Source organism: Grampus griseus, assembly GCF_964374135.1.
Source record: "Grampus griseus genome assembly, chromosome: X".
Classification (NCBI taxonomy): domain Eukaryota; kingdom Metazoa; phylum Chordata; class Mammalia; order Artiodactyla; family Delphinidae; genus Grampus; species Grampus griseus.
This window is the reverse complement of record NC_138999.1, coordinates 88272705-88292808: the sequence shown is the minus strand read 5'-3', so window position 1 is coordinate 88292808 and position 20104 is coordinate 88272705. Positions and strand designations below refer to the sequence as shown.

At 40.6% G+C, this 20104-nt stretch overlaps 1 protein-coding gene across 1 annotated transcript; it reads right to left on the bottom strand.

Moving 5' to 3' along the window:
* Positions 1–221: 221 nt before the first annotated feature.
* On the bottom strand, positions 222–3355 carry LOC309839083 (G-protein coupled receptor-associated sorting protein 2-like). Its single transcript, XM_082680618.1, has one exon. It carries the CDS (start codon positions 3052–3054, stop codon positions 484–486), a length of 2571 nt encoding a protein of 856 aa, XP_082536744.1. The 5' UTR covers positions 3055–3355; the 3' UTR covers positions 222–483.
* Between the last annotated feature and the right edge of the window lie 16749 nt (positions 3356–20104).

Genomic DNA, 20104 nt, shown 5'->3' with positions numbered 1-20104 from the left:
AACCCACTGTAATCTCTTCCTTCTTAAGATCCAGGAATGGGATTTTCCAATGAAGGTATGTATGTCATACTACTCATTGTCTATGTTTGTAACTGTGCACATTGTATCTACACCTCGATTTTGAACTGAAGAAGGGTCACTTCTGCCACTTTTCACACAGAACTTTATTGAAAACACAGACTTGAATAGAGAACCATATGTTTAAACAATGAATAGCAGGGTAGGTTACACAGGCGGCTCAGTTCATTGGAAGCTCAATACTGAAAAATACAGCAATGGACAGCAAGACAAATATCAACAAATTTTTTTCAGCACTAATAGTCATTTGGCATCCACAAAATGATCCAGCTCAAACCAAGAATTGGACAAAGTTAACATCAGCATTAAAATATAAGTTACAAAATAAAACCAGACTGAAAACGAAAGCACTACTCAGGGTTCTTTGGGAACATAAGGCTGATCAGAGGCAGGTGGTTAATCATATTAGCTTTGCTGTCCCACCTCAGGATCATTCTGATTGTCTATTTGGACTTGCAGTTCCTCAGCTAACTTCTCAAATTCATGGAATGCAGAAATAAGCGGCTCAAGACTGAAATCATCATCAATTAAGGACATTGTTCCATTTTTTATAATACTACTGATATTCTGAAACATTTTAATAACAATTTGAATGTTATCATTTGTCTCTTCTATGTTAAAGAGACCCACAAATATCGATAGAGCCTTGGCACTGAATAGTTTTTTTGCCACCATAGGATTTTCAGACAAATTCAATAACATTTTCAGAACGTGAAATTTTGTTCTTGCATTGCCTGTGGTTAATAAGGAGAGAAACCCAGACATATAATTGGCAACGAGTGTGTGATAGTCTGTAGTTGTAGTGAGGTGTCTAAGCATCCTTAATCCAAGCAGCTGCTCAGGGGAACCCACGCTATGAGCAAGGGTTTCCTCACACACTTGACATATGAATGTCTCAATCATGTTTAGATTTGGGTAAGGTGGAGCCATATGAATCATATTTTCCAAAAAACTTGTCCTAACTCGGGAGGAGGGATAATTGAGCAAAGTTTCAATAAGTGAGACAACTCCTGAATCGCGAATGAAATCACGGGTAAACTGAGAAGCAGTCCTCATACCCATGGCAATCTTAGATATTTCATGAATGAAAGGATCTCGAATTTTGTCCATTAATAGAAGGAGTTCTTCAAACTCTTCAGGACCAATTTTAAGCTCACACTGTATGCAGCTGCAGGACCAACTCTCTGGCTCTGCACTCTCCCTGGTCCTAAGATGTTCTCGAATTTCCCTGACTGACCGGTAGGACGGATCATACTGAAATGGGAACTCAGGGTCAGGCTGATCAGGCTGAAGCAAAGATTCCTGCTCTTCCCCTTCTGGGGTAACTTCCACATTCTTGGGCTTTCCCTCAAACATTTCAGAGTATACGGATGCTGCCTCCTCAGGAATTCTAAAGGGGCTTGGGGATGGGAAGCCAATCCCATGACAAGGACCAGGTTTGAATTCAACAGTGACCTCTTCCCAGGTTTGGGGCCTGGATGATACATTAACTCCCTCCTCAGCTGTATCTCTGAACCTGGGGCTAGCCTTGTACACAGGATGGGGATTTAAGTCAAAGCAGGCCTCATCCCTGTCCCAGAACCAGGACCCAAATATGGCCTCTTCTTCAGACTCTGGCCTGGTCTCTTCTCTGGCCACAGCACCCAAACTGGACTTTTCCTCCGCCCAGAACAAGGATCCACCAATGGCCCCCTCCTCGGCCCCTGGCTCAGATTCACAAATGGCTGAAGCCCCAGCCTCCATACTGACCTCTTTCTCTGCCCAGAACCAGGACCCAATAATGACTTCCTCCTCAAACCTGGGCTCTTGTTTGACCCTGTCACTGTTATTAACATCTTTCTGGGCCCTGGGCTTCAAGACAGTGTTAGACTCTTCCTTGTCTCTGGGTCTGAATCTACTATTGGCTTCTTCTCCAGGTAAAAACCAAGACTCTTTATAGTACTCGTCTTCAGACTCAGATTCAAAAAAGTCCTCTCTCTTTGTCCTGAGCTTGGACCTCATATTTGCCTCATCCCTGACTCTGGGCCTGAACAAATTATTGGTATTTTCTCCAGCCCACAAGCAGAATGGGTTGCCAGACTCTTCCTCAGACCCAGACCAGGAATCAATATAGGGTTCTTGCTTGGATCTGGGCCTGGATCTGGGATTAGGCTGATGTTTGGCCCTGTGCCTGGACCTGGTATTGGCCTCTTCCCTAGGCCATGATCTGATACTGGCCTCTTCTCCAGCCCAGAAAGAGGACATTGTAGAGGTCTCATCTGCTGACCAGAATCCAGACTCATTAGAGGCCTCCTCTCTGGCCCTGGACCTGGGATAGCACCAAGACCCCATATTAGTTTCCTCCCCCGATCCAAACCAGGGTTGGATTCCTGTCTGAACCTGGGAGCCAGGAAAGGTCTCAGTGTCTACATTGACCAGTTCCCTATCCTCAGATAGGGCCATAGGTTTAGCAGCTGACCCAGACTCAGTATTGACCAGTGGCCAGGTTACTGCATTGGTCTGAGACACGCCCTCTGATTGCGACATTGCCTCAGCCCCGAACTCAGTCTGGGCCCAAGCCTGGGCTTCATCCTTGGGCCTTGCCCCAGGGATTGCCTTGGCTTCAGTCTTAGGACGTGCCCCACCTACTGCCCTGGCTTCAGTTTTGAGTCTTGCCCCTGCCATTGCCTGGGATTCAGTTTTGGGTCTTGCCCCGGCCATTGTCTGCGACTCAGCTTTGGGTCTTGCCCCAGCCATTGTCTGGGACTCTGTTTTAGGCCTTGCCCCAACCATTGCCTTGGACTCGGTTTTGGGCCTTGCCCCAGCCATAGCCTTGGACTCAGTTTTGGGCCTTGCCCCAGGTGTGGCCTGGGTCCTAACCTTTGGTCTGACCACCATTGGGACTTCATTCTCTCTCTCAGCCCCACCTCCAACCTCTTCTCCAGGCTTCTTTTCAGGCTTGGCCTGGACACCAGGCTCAATCTCAGCCCCAGTCATAATACAAGTTACAGAGGAGTCCTGATTAAATACCACTATCCCAGTCTCAGCCTCTACCACAGATCTGTCACAGTTTTCTATCTTCACACTCTAATCTTTCGATGATTCAGGTGATACAGTTGGAAACAAAAGTTAGAGTCAATCACCAGTCCAGCAGTCAATCAGCCTCCTTTCCAATCCCAGTCTCAGCCAGTATTACAGACAGAGTGCAGAAGAAGCACAACCAAACTGGGAGAGGATGGATGGTTCCCGGGTGGGTGCACACCTGTTGAGGGTGGTGGTTAGCAGCAATTCCACCACCACCAGAGATGCCACTGAAGATCAATCTAGGAATCGAGAACAACGTGCGGCTTTGAGTCTCTTCCAACTGTGTCACTCCATGCAAAGACCCACACACAGAGACTGGACCTTGAATGCTTCTTGGGAGAGTTAGGCTATCAGAAAGTCTCTCTGTTATCCTCATTTCACCCCACACCCTTTACCCCCAGAGCTGTCACACTGCTTTGCTTGCTACAACACAGGTGAGAAAATGGTGGGAAAGTATCTTGGCAATGGGAGAGGCTGAGGAGCCCTCAGACCAGACCCTAATCACCCTTGGACCTGTGCTGGTCTCCTCTACCCCACCCAAAAGTTGTACCCATTCTCATACCTGCACTGTTGTGGTGAAATTTTCCTCTCCTTGCTTTGTTCCAGTGGTGTTAAGCCTTAAGCAAACAGCAGGCCATCCTATGGATAAGTAAACATACAGGAGAAATTAAGTCTGAGTGCTTGGTTGACAGGCAGACACCCTGATCCCTGATGCAAATATCTCTTTCTGTTTAAGTGTCTAATTTGTCTGATGTTTCCTGTCGCTTGATTCCTGCTCTCAGGTCTTCTCCGCCCATTCACAGCCCAATCCACACCTACCCCAATAGTCCTAATACTCCTGCAGGAAATGAGAAACGGGTTCTGCAGCAGTGTGCAAATCAGAAAGAGAGTAAGACATGTGAATCAAAGACACCCAACTGGATCAAAAACACCTGTCAATCTTCCTCTGTAGCTGCCCCTTGCATTGCCCCACTTTGCACAAACCTCCAGAGATTTAAGGCAGTCTTTTCCTTCTTTCCTTCTTTGCAAAAGTAACCAGCCTTAAAGCAGACCTATGGACCAAAGATAAAAAGGTTAAGACAATCAGAAGACCATGATAGCAACTAAGCGCTTGATGGACAGACCAATATCAAGGATAGGACTCCATATACTGTCTTTCAATATTCAGAGTCCTCTTAGTAGAATATTCTCATTTTATCTTGGCCCTCTATTTCAGCATTCCAGATAACAAACATCTCTTGACGTCATATTTTTCGCATTGCTCCCTTCTCCAATTCTGAGGATTCACCACTAGGTGCACCACATCCTTTGCCTTGCGCATTATAAATTGGGGGAAGGGCGCCCGCATATTCTAGAAAACAGGTTGTGCAGTGGTACTTGTATTTATAATTTGTCCCACCCTCACCTCCCAGTCCATCTTTTCCACCCCCAATTTTGGATGGAGGTGAGGGAGGAAGGCCAGGAAGTGTGGAGAAACCGGGTGGACAGGAGAATTTTAAGAGGCATTCCTGGATGCCTGACCTGCTCTGGTCGCAGTCACCCCATCCCAATTCGGGTGTCCAGTCACTGGTTGCTGCCCACCCTCACCCCCCATCCCCACACAACTTCAGAAATATAGGCCGTTTTCCCGTCCCTAGTTTTTCTCAAGCCTCTCCTGTACAGATGCACCCTGTGGCCTGAAATCGCCAGACCTACCGCGCACACAGGACATTCTGGCATCAAAGAGGCGCCTGTGGGAAGGGACAGCACCCGGCACGCGGGGTCCCACAGACCCCTTTCCAGAATCAGGGCCCGGGCGGGCGGCCCCCCGCGCCCTCCCGCTTGTCAGCCGGCTCCGACCGCCACCCCCGGCGGCCTCCCCAACGCCCCCAACCCGGCTCCCCTCCGCCATTTCGCCCGCAGCAGCCTCCCCCACAGCCCTCTCCTGGCACAGGCACCGTCGACGGCGGGGCGCGGGCGCCCAGAAAGCCCGCCGGGGAGCGGCCGCGCCGTTCGCCTCCCCAGGATCCGAGGGAAACCCTGTGGCCAAGACTTCGCGCCCCAGGACCGGTCCCCGCCGGTCGCCGCCCCCTCAGCGCCAGGGGTCCCCCAACGATGCGCACCTCTCTCAGGGACCCGCTACGACCCGGTTGCCTCCCCCTCGTCAGGCTGTCAGGGTCCGCGGGGCAGGGTGTGAGCCGCTCGTCGCCCCCAAGACACCCCCACTTGCCTTCGCAGGCGCAGGGTCCCGATGGTCGGCCTCCCCGTCCTGTCGCAGCTCCTCACTCGGATTCCCACCGCTCGCCGTGCGGGCAGAATGGCAAAGAGGCGTCCTGCCCCCCGCGCGGCTGCGCCAAACCCGGCAGGGGCTACGAAAGCTGCGGCACCAACCGCTCGCGGCGAGGGTGTCGGGAAGGGGGCGGAGGGATACTGCACGAATGGGCTCGACGCCCCCTCCCAGACCCACCGTAGTTCCGACCCAGAAAGGGGCGGGGCCTGGAGGAGTCCCGGCCTCAGGGGCGGGGCCACGCCGGCCCTCCACCGCCCCCCGTCGGGCGACCACCCTTCCCATCCCGCACACTTCTGGCACCGCAGCGTGTGGGGCCAGTGGGCGGTGGGCAGTGGGGGCCGGGGTTGGGAGGGTAGGGAGGGGCCGCGCTGGAGGGAGCAGCGGATGGATACAGATCGTCCCGGGGTGTGTGTGTGTGTGTGTGTGTTGTGTGTGTGTCTCTGTGTGTGTCTGTGTGTGTACCGGCCTGATCGGAGTCCGCCCCCCTACCCTCCCCCATCGCGCGTGCCATCCTCCCTGGGCGCCAGCGGCAGAGGAGCTGTGAGGACGGCCCTGCCTGGGTCTGCTTTCCACCTTCTGGGGCCGCGGGCGGGAGGAAGGTGGGAGGCGGCGCCCGTGGAGGCCGAGCCACTGCCCCTCTTCTAAGGGAAGGCAGCCCTAGATAGACCTCTGGCCTGAGGAAACAAACCACCTGTCTGCGCCAGTGTCGTCATCCTGTCTGCCACACTGCCATTTTCTCAGTCGCAGTGGTAGCACGGTAGCACACTTTGCCATTTCGCCGCCCCCGCAGTTGCCCAGGAAAGAGGGCCTTTCCCTCTCAGGACACGCACCGGCTCAGACAGTCCTCCCTGTCTCTCATCCCATAGCCAGGTGTCAGGCACCAGGTAGGGCCGGTCCTGGCTTCTCTCCCCGGGTTCTGTCAGGTCTTCTCCTGCAGTTGCCTCCAAGCGCTCATCATCTTTGGCAGGGTGGGAATGTGGCAGGGATTAGAACCAACTGGGATCTCACACACTTGCCATACACACCAGTCTACTTTCCCCAGCCATTCTTTGGAGGACGACCCACCAGGCACCCACTTCCCTAAGACAGAAACCTGCTGGCCCTTGAATCCTCTGATTCCTGCACTCCTATATCCTTCCTGTAGTCTCCAGCCCCTCCTTTCTGTGCTCCATGGGGCAAACAGCAACCCTGGTTAAGCACACCTGTGGTTGAGCACAAACCTGCTGGCACTGTTGCCCGTTTTAAAACCCACCTAAATGGCACCCTCGCTGTTGTAAGCTGAATAAAGGTCCCCCAAAGATGTTCATGTCCTGTTCTCCTGAACCTGTAAATATGTGATGTTACATGGCAAAGGAGAATTAAGGTTGCAGATGGAATTAAGATTGCTAATCAGCTGAATGTAAAGTAAGATTACACTTCTGTATCTTGGCCAATGCCATGGCAAGGCTACTTTAAATGTGGAAGAGGTAGGCAGAAGAGTCAGTGTCACAGTGAAGTTGCATGAGAAAGACGCCACAAGTGGACGGGATATCACTAGTTTTGAACATGGAAGGAAACTAGAGGCCAAGGACTGCAGGCAGACCCAGAAGTTGGAAAAGGCAAGGAGACAGATTCTTCCTAGAACCCCTCGGAAGAATGAAGTCCTCCTATCACCTTTATTTCAGACCAGAGAGACCCTTTTCCTATTTCCAACCTTCAGGACTGTAAGATAATATTTTATTGTTTTTGTTTTTTTAAGCCAGCAAGATTGTGGTAATTTGTTACAGCAGCAGTGGGAACCGAATTCACTCACCATTCTGATAAAGTCCATTCCCCTTCACTTTCTTGAATTGGGCTTCAGCCCCTGGGAGGATCAATCTGGGCGCTCATCTCTCACCACTATAACCACCCTCTTAAGCGCCTTCTCTCTTTTCTAAAGAAGAGAGATTTTGCAATCATCTTTGAGGTTCGTCTTGGAGAGAGTCCCTATTTACTGAATATCATGGATGCTTACCAGGATGAAAAGGGAACCTTATTCTTACCATGAATTTTCATATCAGCTTTTACTTGTTATTAGATATTTATTATAACTGTACAATATTTAGGTGATAGAGAAAAAACCTAGAGATGATTCTATACTATATCTAGAGACAACAGATGTCAGTTTTCAGAGGAAAGTCTTTCACTGTGCTCTTTCAATGGCCTTAGCTGAATTGTGGATTTTCTTTGTTCCAAAGTATACTCTCTTGGGTGAATGCCAGGGTGGAAGAAGGGAGTCTGAGCTCTTCTGGGATCTGTGCGTGTGCATGAATCTCTTTGCCTCTCTGAACTGTTCTTTCCGCATCTGAAAGTGTCTGGTGCCTTTTTTTCCTCTGGTGCCTTTTATTTGTTCAACAAATATATATGAATATGTACTTTGTCATAGGCACAAACAAAAAAGAAAGAAATCTCTGTTCTCGTGGAGGTGACATTTATTTGTAATTTCATTCTTATTAATTTCTTGTCTAAAAATTTACAGATTTATCCAAAGTCATACCAGCAAGCTTATCTGACAATTCTGGATATTGTGAAATCTTGATTCCAAGATACTTTCTGACAGAAGAGTGAATCTACCACTAGCTGACAGATTATACTGTGAGATTTTGAAATACCTGTTGGACAATTTATTGTTAATTCATTTAGAGAACAAACACTACGACTCATTAACATTTATTGAACTGAGAAAAGTCCTATTTTAAGCTCTTTATGTGTATTAGCTCACAAAACTATTGGACATTATGGACTACTATCAAAATAATCTGTTACCTTCATGTAACAGGGAAGGAAACCAGCTCGGATGAGTTGTTTCATCTTTAAAGTCAGAGGGAAAAATAAAAGAGTAAAATATTAAAAGGATGCTGACCTATGTCTGTCTGACTGGTAGGCACTATTTACTTCATTCTAAAATGGATTCCAGTCTAATAGATTCTGATGGCCAAGGTTCCACTCCCCTGTGTCTCCAACAGACCTGTGTAACCCTGACTTACCCCTGAAATCTAAATCTCAGAACCAAATAACCCCCAAGCATTAAGCCCAGGATACAGATGCAGCTGTGTTATATCATACCTACAGCTCTGCCCCTCACCCCACCCCACCTCCTACATACTTATGCACGTGAACTTTCACACTAGCATATTCCTTGCCTATGCAACACACATGATCTACTCCTCTTCCCTCTTAATCACCATGGACACAGACCTGTTTTTGTCTATTAAGCTTAACTTGGCTATATTCTGTTGTTTTAATTTGCAATTCCATAATGACATAGAATGTTGAGCATCTTTTCATATACTTATTTGCCATCTGTATATCTTTTTTGGTCAATTATCTGTTCAGATCATTGACCTTTTTTTAAAACGAGATTGACTGTTTTCTTATTGTTAAATTTTAAGGGTTCTTTGTATATTTTGGATACCAGTCTTCTATCAGATGTTTTGCAAAGTTTTCTTCTCAATCTCCACTTGTCTTTTCATTCTATTAATAGAGTATTTTGCAGAGAAGGTTTATTTTTAATGAAGTCCAACTTACCAATATTTTCTTTCTTGGATCACACTTTTGATGTTGTATCTACAAAGTCCTTGCCAAACACAAAATTACCTAGATCTTTTACTATGTTGTCTTCTAGGAGTTTTATAGTTTTGCCTTTTACATGTAAGTCTATAATTCATTTTAAGTTAGTATTACTGAAAGATGTAATGTACGAGTCTAGATTTTCTTTGCATGTAGACGACCAGTCGTTCTAGCATCATCTGTTGAAATGATTATCCTTTCTCCATTGAATTACCTTTGCTCTTCTATCAACAACTGGTTGAATATATTTGTGTGGGTCTCTTTCTGGTCTCTCTCTTTTGTTGCATTGATCTATTTGTCTTTTCTTTTGCCAGTACCACACTGTCTGGATTACTGTGGCTTTATGGAAAATATTGAATTTGGGTAATGTCAGTCCTCTGACGTTCTTCTCCTTCAATGTTTGCTATTCTTGGTCTTTTGCCTTTCAAGATAAACTTTATAATCTGTTTGCTGATATCCATAAGATAACTTGCAGGGATTTTGATTGGGATTGCATGGAACCTATAAGTTGGGAAGAACTGACATCTTGACAATATTGAGTTTTCCTATACTTGCACATGAAAAAGCTCCACATTTATTTAGATCTTTGATTTCTTTCATCAGTGTTTTGTAGTTTTCCTCATATAAGCATTGTACATAATTTGTTAGATTTTGCCTAAATATTTCATTTTTTGGTGCTAATATAAATGGTATTATTTTTAATGTCAAATTCCATTTTTTCAATGCTGGTATATAAGAAAATTTGAATTTTGTATATTAAGCTCGTATCTGGCAACAGTGCTATAATTGCTTATTAGTTCCAGGGTTTTTTTGGTTGATTCTTTGAGATTCCTACAGATATGATCATGTCATCTTTGAACAAGTAGTTTTAATTCTTCCTTCCCCATCTGTACATTTTTATTTATTTTTCTTCTCTTATTGCAACAGCTAGGACATCCTGTGTGATATTAAACAGGAATGATGAGTGGGGACATCCTCTCCTTGTTCCTAATCTTAGCAGAAAAGCATCTAGTTGCTCAGCCTTGTGATGTTAGCTGTAGGTTTTTTTGTAGATGTTCTTCATTAAGTTTAAGGAGTTTCCTCTATTCCTAGTTTTCTCACTTTTTATCATGAATGGGTGTTCAATTTTTCCAAATGCTTTTTCTGCTCTAAATGATCATAGTTTTCTTTGTTAGCCTTTGATGAGATGGATTACATTAATTGATTTTCAAAATTTGAACCAGCATTGTATACTTGGAATAAATTCCACTAGGTTGTGGTGTCTAATTCTTTTTATACATTGTTGGGTTTTATTGGCTAACATTTTGTGAGGATTTTTATACCTATGTGCATGAAAGAAACTGGCCTGCAATTTTTCCTTTTTGTAATGTATGTGCTTGGTTTGGGTACTAGGTTAATGCTGTTCTCATAGAATTTGGGGGGGGGAATTATTCCCTCAACTTCTATTTTCTTTAAGTGATTGTGTAAAGTTGGTATAATTTCTTCATTAAATGTTTGATATAATTCACCAGTGAACCTGAGTCTGGTGTTTCCTCTTTTGTAAGGTTAATCATTGATTCAATTTCTTTAATAGTTATAGGTATATGCAGAGTACCTATTTATCCTTGTGTCAATTTTGGTAGATGTGTCTTTCAAGAAATTGTAATTCTTCTAGGTTGTCAATGTTTTGGGACAAAGTTGTTCATAATATTCCATTATTATCCTTTTAAGGTCCATGGGAACATTTCTGGTGTTAGCAATTTGTGTCTTTTCTCCCTTTTCTTAGTTAACTTGGCTAGAGGCATATAAATTTTATTAATCTTTCAAAGAACCAACTTTTGGTTTTATTGAATTCCTCTACTGGTTTCCTGTTTTTAATAGCACTGATTTCTGCTCTAATTTTTAAAATCTCTTTCCTTCTGGTTACTTTGGATTTAATTTGCTCTTCTTTCTCTAGTGGCTAAGGTGGAAAATTCAGTTATTAATTTTAGATTGTTTTTCCTTTCTAATACATTCATTCAATGCTATAAATTTCCCTCTAAACATCCCACAACTTTGATAAATTTTCACAATTTTTTTTAGAATATTTAAAAATTTCTCTTGAGAGTTCTTTGACCCACGTACTATTTAGAAGTGTGTTGGTTAATCTCCAAGTGTTTTAGGGTTTCCAGTTATTCTTCTGTAATTAATGTTTAGTTTAATTTCATTGTGAACTGAGAGCATGGTTTGAATGATGTCTATTCTTTAAAAAATTTTAAGGTATGTTTTATATCCCAGGATGTGGTCTATCTTGCTGAATGTTCCATGTGAGCTTGAGAAGAATCTGTATTCTGCTGCTTTGGATGAACAAAACAGAATACACAAAAATTTATAAATATTAACTACGTACTGTTGATTGATGGTGCTGTTCAATTCAAGTTTGTTTTTACTGATTTTTCTACCTTCTGAGTCTGTCAATTACTGATAGTGTGGTGTTGAAGTCTCCCACTATAATAGTGGATTTGTCTTTTTTCCTTCAATTCTGTCCGTTTTTGCCCTATGTATTTCTGTACTTTTTTGTCAGGTGCATACACATTAAGGATTGTTATGTCTTCTTTGAGAACTGGGCCACTTATCAGTATGTAATTCCCCCTTTCTCCTGGTAATGTTCCATGCTCTGCATCCTGTTTTATCTGAAATTAATAGAGCTACTCTGGCTTTCACTTGTTTAATGTAAATTCATTTAATGGTATTTCTTTCTCCATCCCTTTATTTTTAATCTATTGGTGTCTTTATATTTCAAGTAGGTTTCTTTTAGACTACATGTAGCTGGATCTTATTTATTTAATCCACCCTGACAGTCTATCTTTTTTGATTGGTGTTAAACCATTGACATCTATGATCATTGATACAGCTGGATAAATACCTACCATATTTGTCACTGTTTTCCATACGTTGCCCTTTTTCTGTTTTTGTCTTATCTTTTTCTGCCTTCTCTGTTTTAAATTGTACATTTTATATGATATCATTTCTCTCTTCTCTTAGCATATAAATGATACTTCTAATTTTACTTTTCTAGTGGTTGCCCTAGAGTTTGCAATATTCAAGGCCACTTTCAAATAACACCATACTGTTTCACAGGTAGTGCAAGTACTTTACAACAGAGTATTTCTAATTCCTCCCTCTTATCCCTTATAACATTACGTGTCATTCATTTCACTTATCTATAAGCTGTAGTCACCACATACACTGTTGATATGCTTATTTTGAACAAACTGTAATCTGTTAAATCAACTATGAATAAAAAGACTTCATTTCACCTTCATTTATTCCTTCTCTAACACTCTTCCTTTTTTCAATAGATATGAATTTTTGATCTATATACATTTCCTTCTCTCTGAAGAATTTTGTTTAACATCCCCTGCAGGACAAGTCTACTGGGGACAAATTCTCTCAATTTTTGTTTGACTTAGAATGTCTTTATTTCTCCTTCACTTTCAAAGAATAACTTTACCTGAATACAGAATTCTAGATTGGTATTTTTTTTCCTTCAACACTTAAACATTTCTCTCCACTCTCTTCTTGCTTCTATGGTCTCTGAAGAGAAATCTGATATAATTCTTGCTCCTGCTCCTCTATAGGTAATGTGGTAGGTTTCTCTGGTTTTTTTCAACATTTTCTCTTTGACTTTGATATTCTCCCATCTGAATATAATAGCCTAGGTATAGATATTCTGGGTTTTATCCTGCTTCATGTTCTCTGAGCTTCCTAGATCTATGGTTTGAAGTGTGTCATTAATTTTGGAAACTTCTCAGCCATCATTACTCAAATATTTCATCTGTTTCTCTCTTTTCTGTCTTTGTGGTATTTCTATTACATGTATGTTACACCTTTTGTAACTGTCCCACAATTTGTGGATATTTTGTTCAGTCTTTTTCACTCTTCTATCGCTTTGTATTCTCTTTTGGAAGTTTCTACTGACATTTCTTCAAGCTCATTGACTTATTCTCAGCCATGTTCAGTCTATTGAGGAGCCCATCAAAAACATTCTTCATTTCTTTTACACTGTTTTTGATTTCTAGCATTTACTTTTTGATTCTTTCTTAGGGTTTATAGCTCTGTGTTTATACTACCATCTGTTTTTGCATGTTGTCCACTTTTTCCATTAGAGCATTTAGCATATTAACCATAGTTGTTTTAAATTCCTGGTCTAATTCCAAAATTTCTGCCATATCTGGATCTGTTTCTGATGCTTGCTCTGTCTCTTGATACTGGTGTGCTGGGGTTTTTTCTTTGTTCATTTGTTTTGTTTTTGTGAGATTTTTTGGCTTTTAGTATGCCTTGTAATTTTTTGTTAAAAGGTAGACAGTATGGGTTAAAGAAACTGAGGTAAATAGGCTGTTAGCATGAGGTTTTATGTTTATCTGGCTAGGAGTTAGGCTGTGTATACTGTTTGCTATAGCTCTATGTGTCAGAGGCTAAATATTCTGTTGTCCTTGTTTTAGTTTCTCCTGTTGTCTTTGGGTTTCCCTAGAGACTTTTTAAAACAGAAATGTGACCTTGCCGAGGCTGGGGAGGCATCTTGGTACTGTATGTGATACAAATGATGCCCTTACAAGGATATCACATCTAGCTTTTATCTTAATATTTAGAAAGGAATATGCAAACATCACAGAACCATGTTTCCCAAATATTATTCCATTGAACATGAGGCCATCAGGATGTTAAGTGGCATTCCATTTTTTAACGTGGTCTAATGAAACTGGGAAATGTTATAGAAGACCCTGAAATATTTTGATTAAAATGATGTGAAAGACCTGTGAATAGAGTTTAAAAAAGAAGAGATTTTTTAGGAGTAAAATAAAGCTGAGGGGAAATGTAAGTAGTTGGAGGGTTATTATAAGCTAGATATACCACAGCTGCCTTATCTGCATAAAGTCTTAAATTGACATACTGCAGCAAGAGAGAGATGGGTCAGAAATGGACTGCATAGTGAGGTTGTGAGAGAAAAATATTAACTTATTATTGTAAGAGAGCATATCATCTTCAACTCTGGACACATGATAGGAAAGGCAAAAAACCATTTAAGGATGATTTATGTGTCTTGCTGCCTGAAGCTGCCAGGAAGGTAACTCTGAATTTCTTTCTCACTCCAGAATTCCATGACCCTAGTCCTGTAGATCCTAGGATGCGGGGTAGAGACGTTTTCTTAAAGAAGGTCTGAGATGTACACTTCCTTCAGCTTTAATCTGCTCTTATTAGACATGAGCCTTATTGATGTGGTTGGAAGGTGTGGGGGGAATGGGAAACATTCTATGGTTCTATTATTTGGTCTCAGTGTTTCAGTGAGCCTTTGTCCCTGGTTTGTGACATTCACAAGTGCTTCTCAGTTTTTTTCTTTTTTAGGTGAGACAGGAGGTCTATAGGGGGCTAGTGTTGTGTATTTTCCTCTAGTCTGTGAACTCACAAGTGTTTCTTACCATTTTTTTCCCCTCAAGGCAAGATAAGAAATGCTAGATGGGGCTGGAATTGAAAAAAAAAGCCTTTCCCCTAGTGGGATAAGGCTCTAGTAGTTTTTTTCCCATTCAGAGCAGGCAGTTGTCATGGCGAATGCTCTGAGTGTATTTCAAAATGTTTGCTCTTCCCATCCTCCTGCTGTATCCATGAGGGAATACTTCTTGGCTCTTCATCATGAGAACTGAGTGGTTTTCCTGGAGGTCAAATCCACAAAAGCTCCTGTAAGACTGTGACACACAGAATTTCTCACTCCCTTGATGGTCCACACTCAGCCTCCAGCAATTTATCAAAATTACCATTTAAGTGTTCCTACCAGTTTTGGTTCCAGTGGATTCTACTCCAGGTAAGCAGATCTCAACTATGACTCTGAATTTGTCTGTTTCTCCAGATTTTGTAGTGGTGGTTTGGTCTATGATCTTAGTTATCTGATGGGTCCAAGAAAAGCCAGGTATTTTCAGTGTTTTCAGATTTTTCTTGTTGTGACTTTGGGAGTCACGACTTCCAGGCTCTTTATATATTGCAACTGAAACCAAAATTTTGGATGGAAGACTTAACTTATGCTGTTTGAAGATGTGTTGACAGCTATTTCCCCTCAAGTCTCTGTATACCCTTTAACTCATTCCTCTTCCTTATTCAAGTACTTACTCAAATTGACCACTGAATAAGTGTTATTTGCACCACCATAAAGGAAGTGACAGAAGGTGATAGTAATTTTTTATTTTACAACTAAGAGTTATTTAACAGAAATTATTTGAACCAGGAATTCTACTTCTAGGAGTATGCCCTAAAGAAATAGTTAAGGATGTGCAAGCCAGTTTAGCTACCAGTGTATCAGTCCTCTGCTATCCCTTCAACTATGGGATGATTGTAGAGAAGAAAAATATCACAGAGGGAGTGCACTGAAGGCATAGATGGAAACAGAAAAACTGAGATAAGTGGTCTAGACAGCAGCAAACACAAACACCTACACGATCCACAGATCTGTTTTTCAAGATCTGTTCTCAGTATTCTGGAATTCATCCAGGTGATCATGTGGGGTATAAAAGGGCAAAAACAATAACTTGACTGAAATAAATAAAAACAAACAGGTGAAATGTACCATTTAGTGACAGAAATTTACTATAGGAATGTTCAACACAGAATTGTTTTTAATAGGAAAAAATAGAGATAACCTAAATATATGAGTATAGGAAATTTGTTAATTGTGGCAAGCTTGGTAGATGGGATTCTATGCCAACAATAAATGGAAGTGTCTGTTTCAGAAACACCTTGTCAGCATTGGGCTTTATCCAACTTTTATTTTTGTCAATATGCTGGGTAAAAAATGGAATACTATTATTTTGATTTGTATTTCTACGATTGTGCAGAAGCATATCAGGGCATACTACATTAAGGTAGCAGTAACAAATGACCCTCAAATCTCAGTAACTTAAAGCAACAAAAATGTATTTCTGTTCATACTACGTACCCAACACAGGTTGGTTGGGGCTACACTTACTAAGATTAAAGTGATGGAACAGTCACTATATGGAACATTGCTGGTTACCATGGAATAGGAAAAGACAGATCATGACAAATCACACAGTGGCTATTAAAATTTTACCCCCAGAACTGACAAAAATTTTTCTGTTATGTTCCACTAATTAAAGCAAGTTATATGGCCATAGCTGTGTTCAAAAGGAATGGGGAAGTGCAAGACTAAGTGTCTGAAAATTACACAGAAGGAAATCTTGGTTAGATTGCCATATATGTTCTAACTAGTGTTTCTAGTATATTCTATCTTTTCACTTGCTTATGGTAATTTACAACAGCTTTATTGAGATACAGTCTACTTACCATACAATTCACCAATTTAAAGTGTACGATTCAATGGCATTTAATATATTCAGAATTGTGAATGCATCATCAAAATCAATTTTGGAACATTTTCATTAGCCCAAGAATATACCCTGTAGCCCTTAGCTATCAGACTCCTTGCCCCTATTCCTAAACCAGAGACAACAACGAATCTGCTTTCTGTCTCTGTAAATTGGCCTTTTCTGGACATTTCATATAAATGGAATCATGTGATATGTGGTCCTTACTAGCTTCTTTCACTTATCACTTGTAACATGTATCAGTACATCATTGTTTTATTGCTGAAAATTATCCCATGATATAAGCAGGCCACATTTTATTTATCCATTTATCAGCGATGTATATTTGGGTTGTTTCCACTTATTGACTATTATGAATAATGCTGTTATGAACACTTGTGTTCAACATTTTGTTTGGACATATGTTTTCATTTCTCTTAGCTGTATACCCAGGAGTAGAATTGATGGAACGTATGGTCACCTTTTGAAGTTACTGTTTCCCAAAACAACCACACCACTTTACATTCCCACCAGCAGTGTATGAGGATTCCAGTATCTCCCTATACTTTCTAGCACCTTTTATTATCTGTCTTTAGTATTATAGTCATCCTAGTGGGCGTGAAATGGTACCTAACTGTGGTTTTGATTTTCCTAATGGCTGATGATGTTGAGCATCTTTTCATGTGCTTATTGGCCACTTTTATATCTTCTTTGGATAAACGTCTATCCAGGTCCTTTGACCATTTAAAAATTGGACTATCTTTTTATTATTGATTTGTACCTTTATTATTGAGTTGGAACCGTTTTTTATACATTTTAGATCCAAGTCCCTTACCAAATGTATGATTTGCAAAATTCTCTCCAATTTTGTGGGTTGGTGTTTCATTTACAATCTTGATTGTGCCTTTTGAAGCACAAAAGTTTTTAATTTTGATGATGTCCAGTTTGTCTATTTTTCCTTCTGTTGCTTGTGCTTTTCATGTCATATGTTTGAAACTACTACTTAATCCAAGGTCACATAAATTTATACCTATGTTTTATAGTTTTAGGTCTTACATTTAGGACGTTGATCAATTTTGAGTTTTAAAATATGGTGTGAGGTAGGGATCCAAATTCATTCTTTTGCATGTGCCTATCCAGTTGTGTCAGCATCATTTGTTGAAAAGACAATTCTTACCCCATTGTATGGTCCTCGAATCCTTGTCAAAACTCAATAAATATAAAGATTTATTTCTGGACTCTCAATTCTATTCCACTGATATGTGTGTGTGTGTGTATGTGTCTGTGTATATATATATATGTCTACCCTATGTCAGTACTGCACAATCCTGATTATTGTAGCTTTGTAATAAGTATTGAAATCTCACAGTGTAAATCCTCCAACTTTGTTCTTTTTAAAGATTATTTTGGCTATTCTGGATCCCTTGCACTTACACATAAGTTTTAGGAACAGCTTGTGAATGCCTGAAAAAAAACAGAGCTGTAATGTGGTAAGGATTGCATTTAATCCATAGATCAATTTGGTCAGTATTGGTACCTTAACAATACTAAGTTTTCCAATCCATGAACACAGGATGTCCTTCCATTTCTTTAGTTCTTTAATTTCTTTCAACAATCGTTTGTAGGTTTTCAGTGTACAAATCTTACACTTTTTTGGTTAAATTTATTGCTAAGTTTTTTATTCTTTTTAATGGTATTGTAGTTGTTTTTAAAATTTTATTGGTTTGCTCATTACTACTGTATAAAAATACAACTGTGTTTTGTATGTTGATATTTTATGTGAATTTGCTCAACTTATTGGTTTTAATGGTTTCTTAGTGGATTTCCTAGGATTTTCTAAATATAAGATTAATTCACCTGCAAATGTTTTGGTATTATGAATCATGTCAACATTATCAGTTAACTTTATCAATCTTTTTTTTAATGCCCCCATTGATTTCTATCTAACCAGCCATGGCATTTTCTCTCACCAAGAATTTAAGTAAAAAAAATTCTCCTGGTACTTTTATGTTTCAATATTTGCATTTAAATATTTGAACTAATTGCAGTTTATTGTGGTGTAATGTATTTTATGTTATTTATCTCCAAATAGGTTGCCACTCTACCAAATTGTGGTAAAATATACATGACATAATATTTATTACTTTAGTCATTTGTAAGTGTATAATTCAATGGCATTAAATACATTCACAATGTTGTATAATCATCACTACTATTTATACCAAAACATTTTCATCATTCCCAACAGAAACACTATACCAAATAAAAAATAACTCCTCTTTTTCTCCTCCCCTAAGCTCCTGGTAAACACTATTCTACTTTATGTCTCTATAGATATGCCTATTCTAGGTACCTTACACAAGTGGAATACTATAATATTTGTGCTTCTGTGTCTGCCATATTTCACTAAGTATAATGTCTTCAAGGCCAATCCATGGTTTAGTACATACCAAAATTTCATTCCTTCCTATGGTTAAATAAAATTCCATTTTATGTATATACCATATTTTGTGTAACCATTCATCCACCAATGGGCTCTTAGGTTGTTTCCACCTTTGGCTATTGTGAATAATAATGGTAGAACACTGGTGTATACATATTCCAAGTTACTGCTTTCAATTATTTTGGGTATATAGCCAGGTGTGGGATTGCTGGGTCATATGATAGTTCTATGTTTAACCTTGTAAGAAGCTGACAAACTGTTTTCCACTGCAGCCATGCTATTTTACATTCCACCAGCAATGCACAAGTGTTCTAGTTTCTCCACATCCTTGCCAATGCTTGCTACTTTAGTTTAAAAAAATTATAGGTATCCTAGTAGGTGTAAACTGGTATCTCGTGGTTTTGATTTGCATTTTACTCATGACTAATGATGCTGAACATTTTTTCACATGCTTATTGGCCATTTGTTATGTTCTCTGGAGACACGTTTTAAGTCCTTTGCCCATTTTTAAATTGGGTTGTTTGCTTTTTTGTTGTTTAGTTTTAGGAGTTCTTTATATATTATGGATATGAATCACTTTTAAGATATACCATTTCCAAATATTTTCTCCCATTCAGTAGGCTGTCTATCCACTTCCTTGATAGTGTCTTTTGATGTACAAACGTTCTTAATTTTGATGAAGTCCAATTTATGTATTTTTGTTGTTGTTGTTGCCTGTGCTGTTTGATGTCATATCCATGAAATTGTTGTCAAATCTAGTATCATTAAATTTTCTCAAATGTTTCTTCTGAGAGTTTTACAAGTTTAGCTCTTAAGTTTAGGTCATGGATTCATTCTGAGTTATTTTTTGTATATGGTGTAATATAAGGGTCCAACTTAATTGTTCTGTATGTGGATGTCCAGTTTCCCTGCACCATTTATTCAAAAGACTGTCCCTTCTCAATGGAAGGGTCTTGGCATCCCTTGTAGAAAACCAATTGACTACTGATTTTCCGTTTATATCTGGGGTCTCTATTCTATTCCATTGGTCTATGTGTCTGTCCTTATGCAACTACCATACTGTTTTTTTTTTAAATTTATTTTTGGCTGCATTGGGTCTTCATTGCTGCACATGGGCTTTCCATACTGTTTTAATTACCATAGCTTTGTAGTAAGTTTCAAAGTTGGGAAGTATGAGTCCTCAATTTATTTTTATTTTTCAAGACAGTCATGGCTATTCAAGGCCCCTTCCAATTCCATATGAATCTGAAGATCAGCTTTCACATTTCTGCAAAAAAAAGGCTCTTTGAATTTTTACTGCTTTGAATCTGTAGATCACTTTGGAAAGCACTG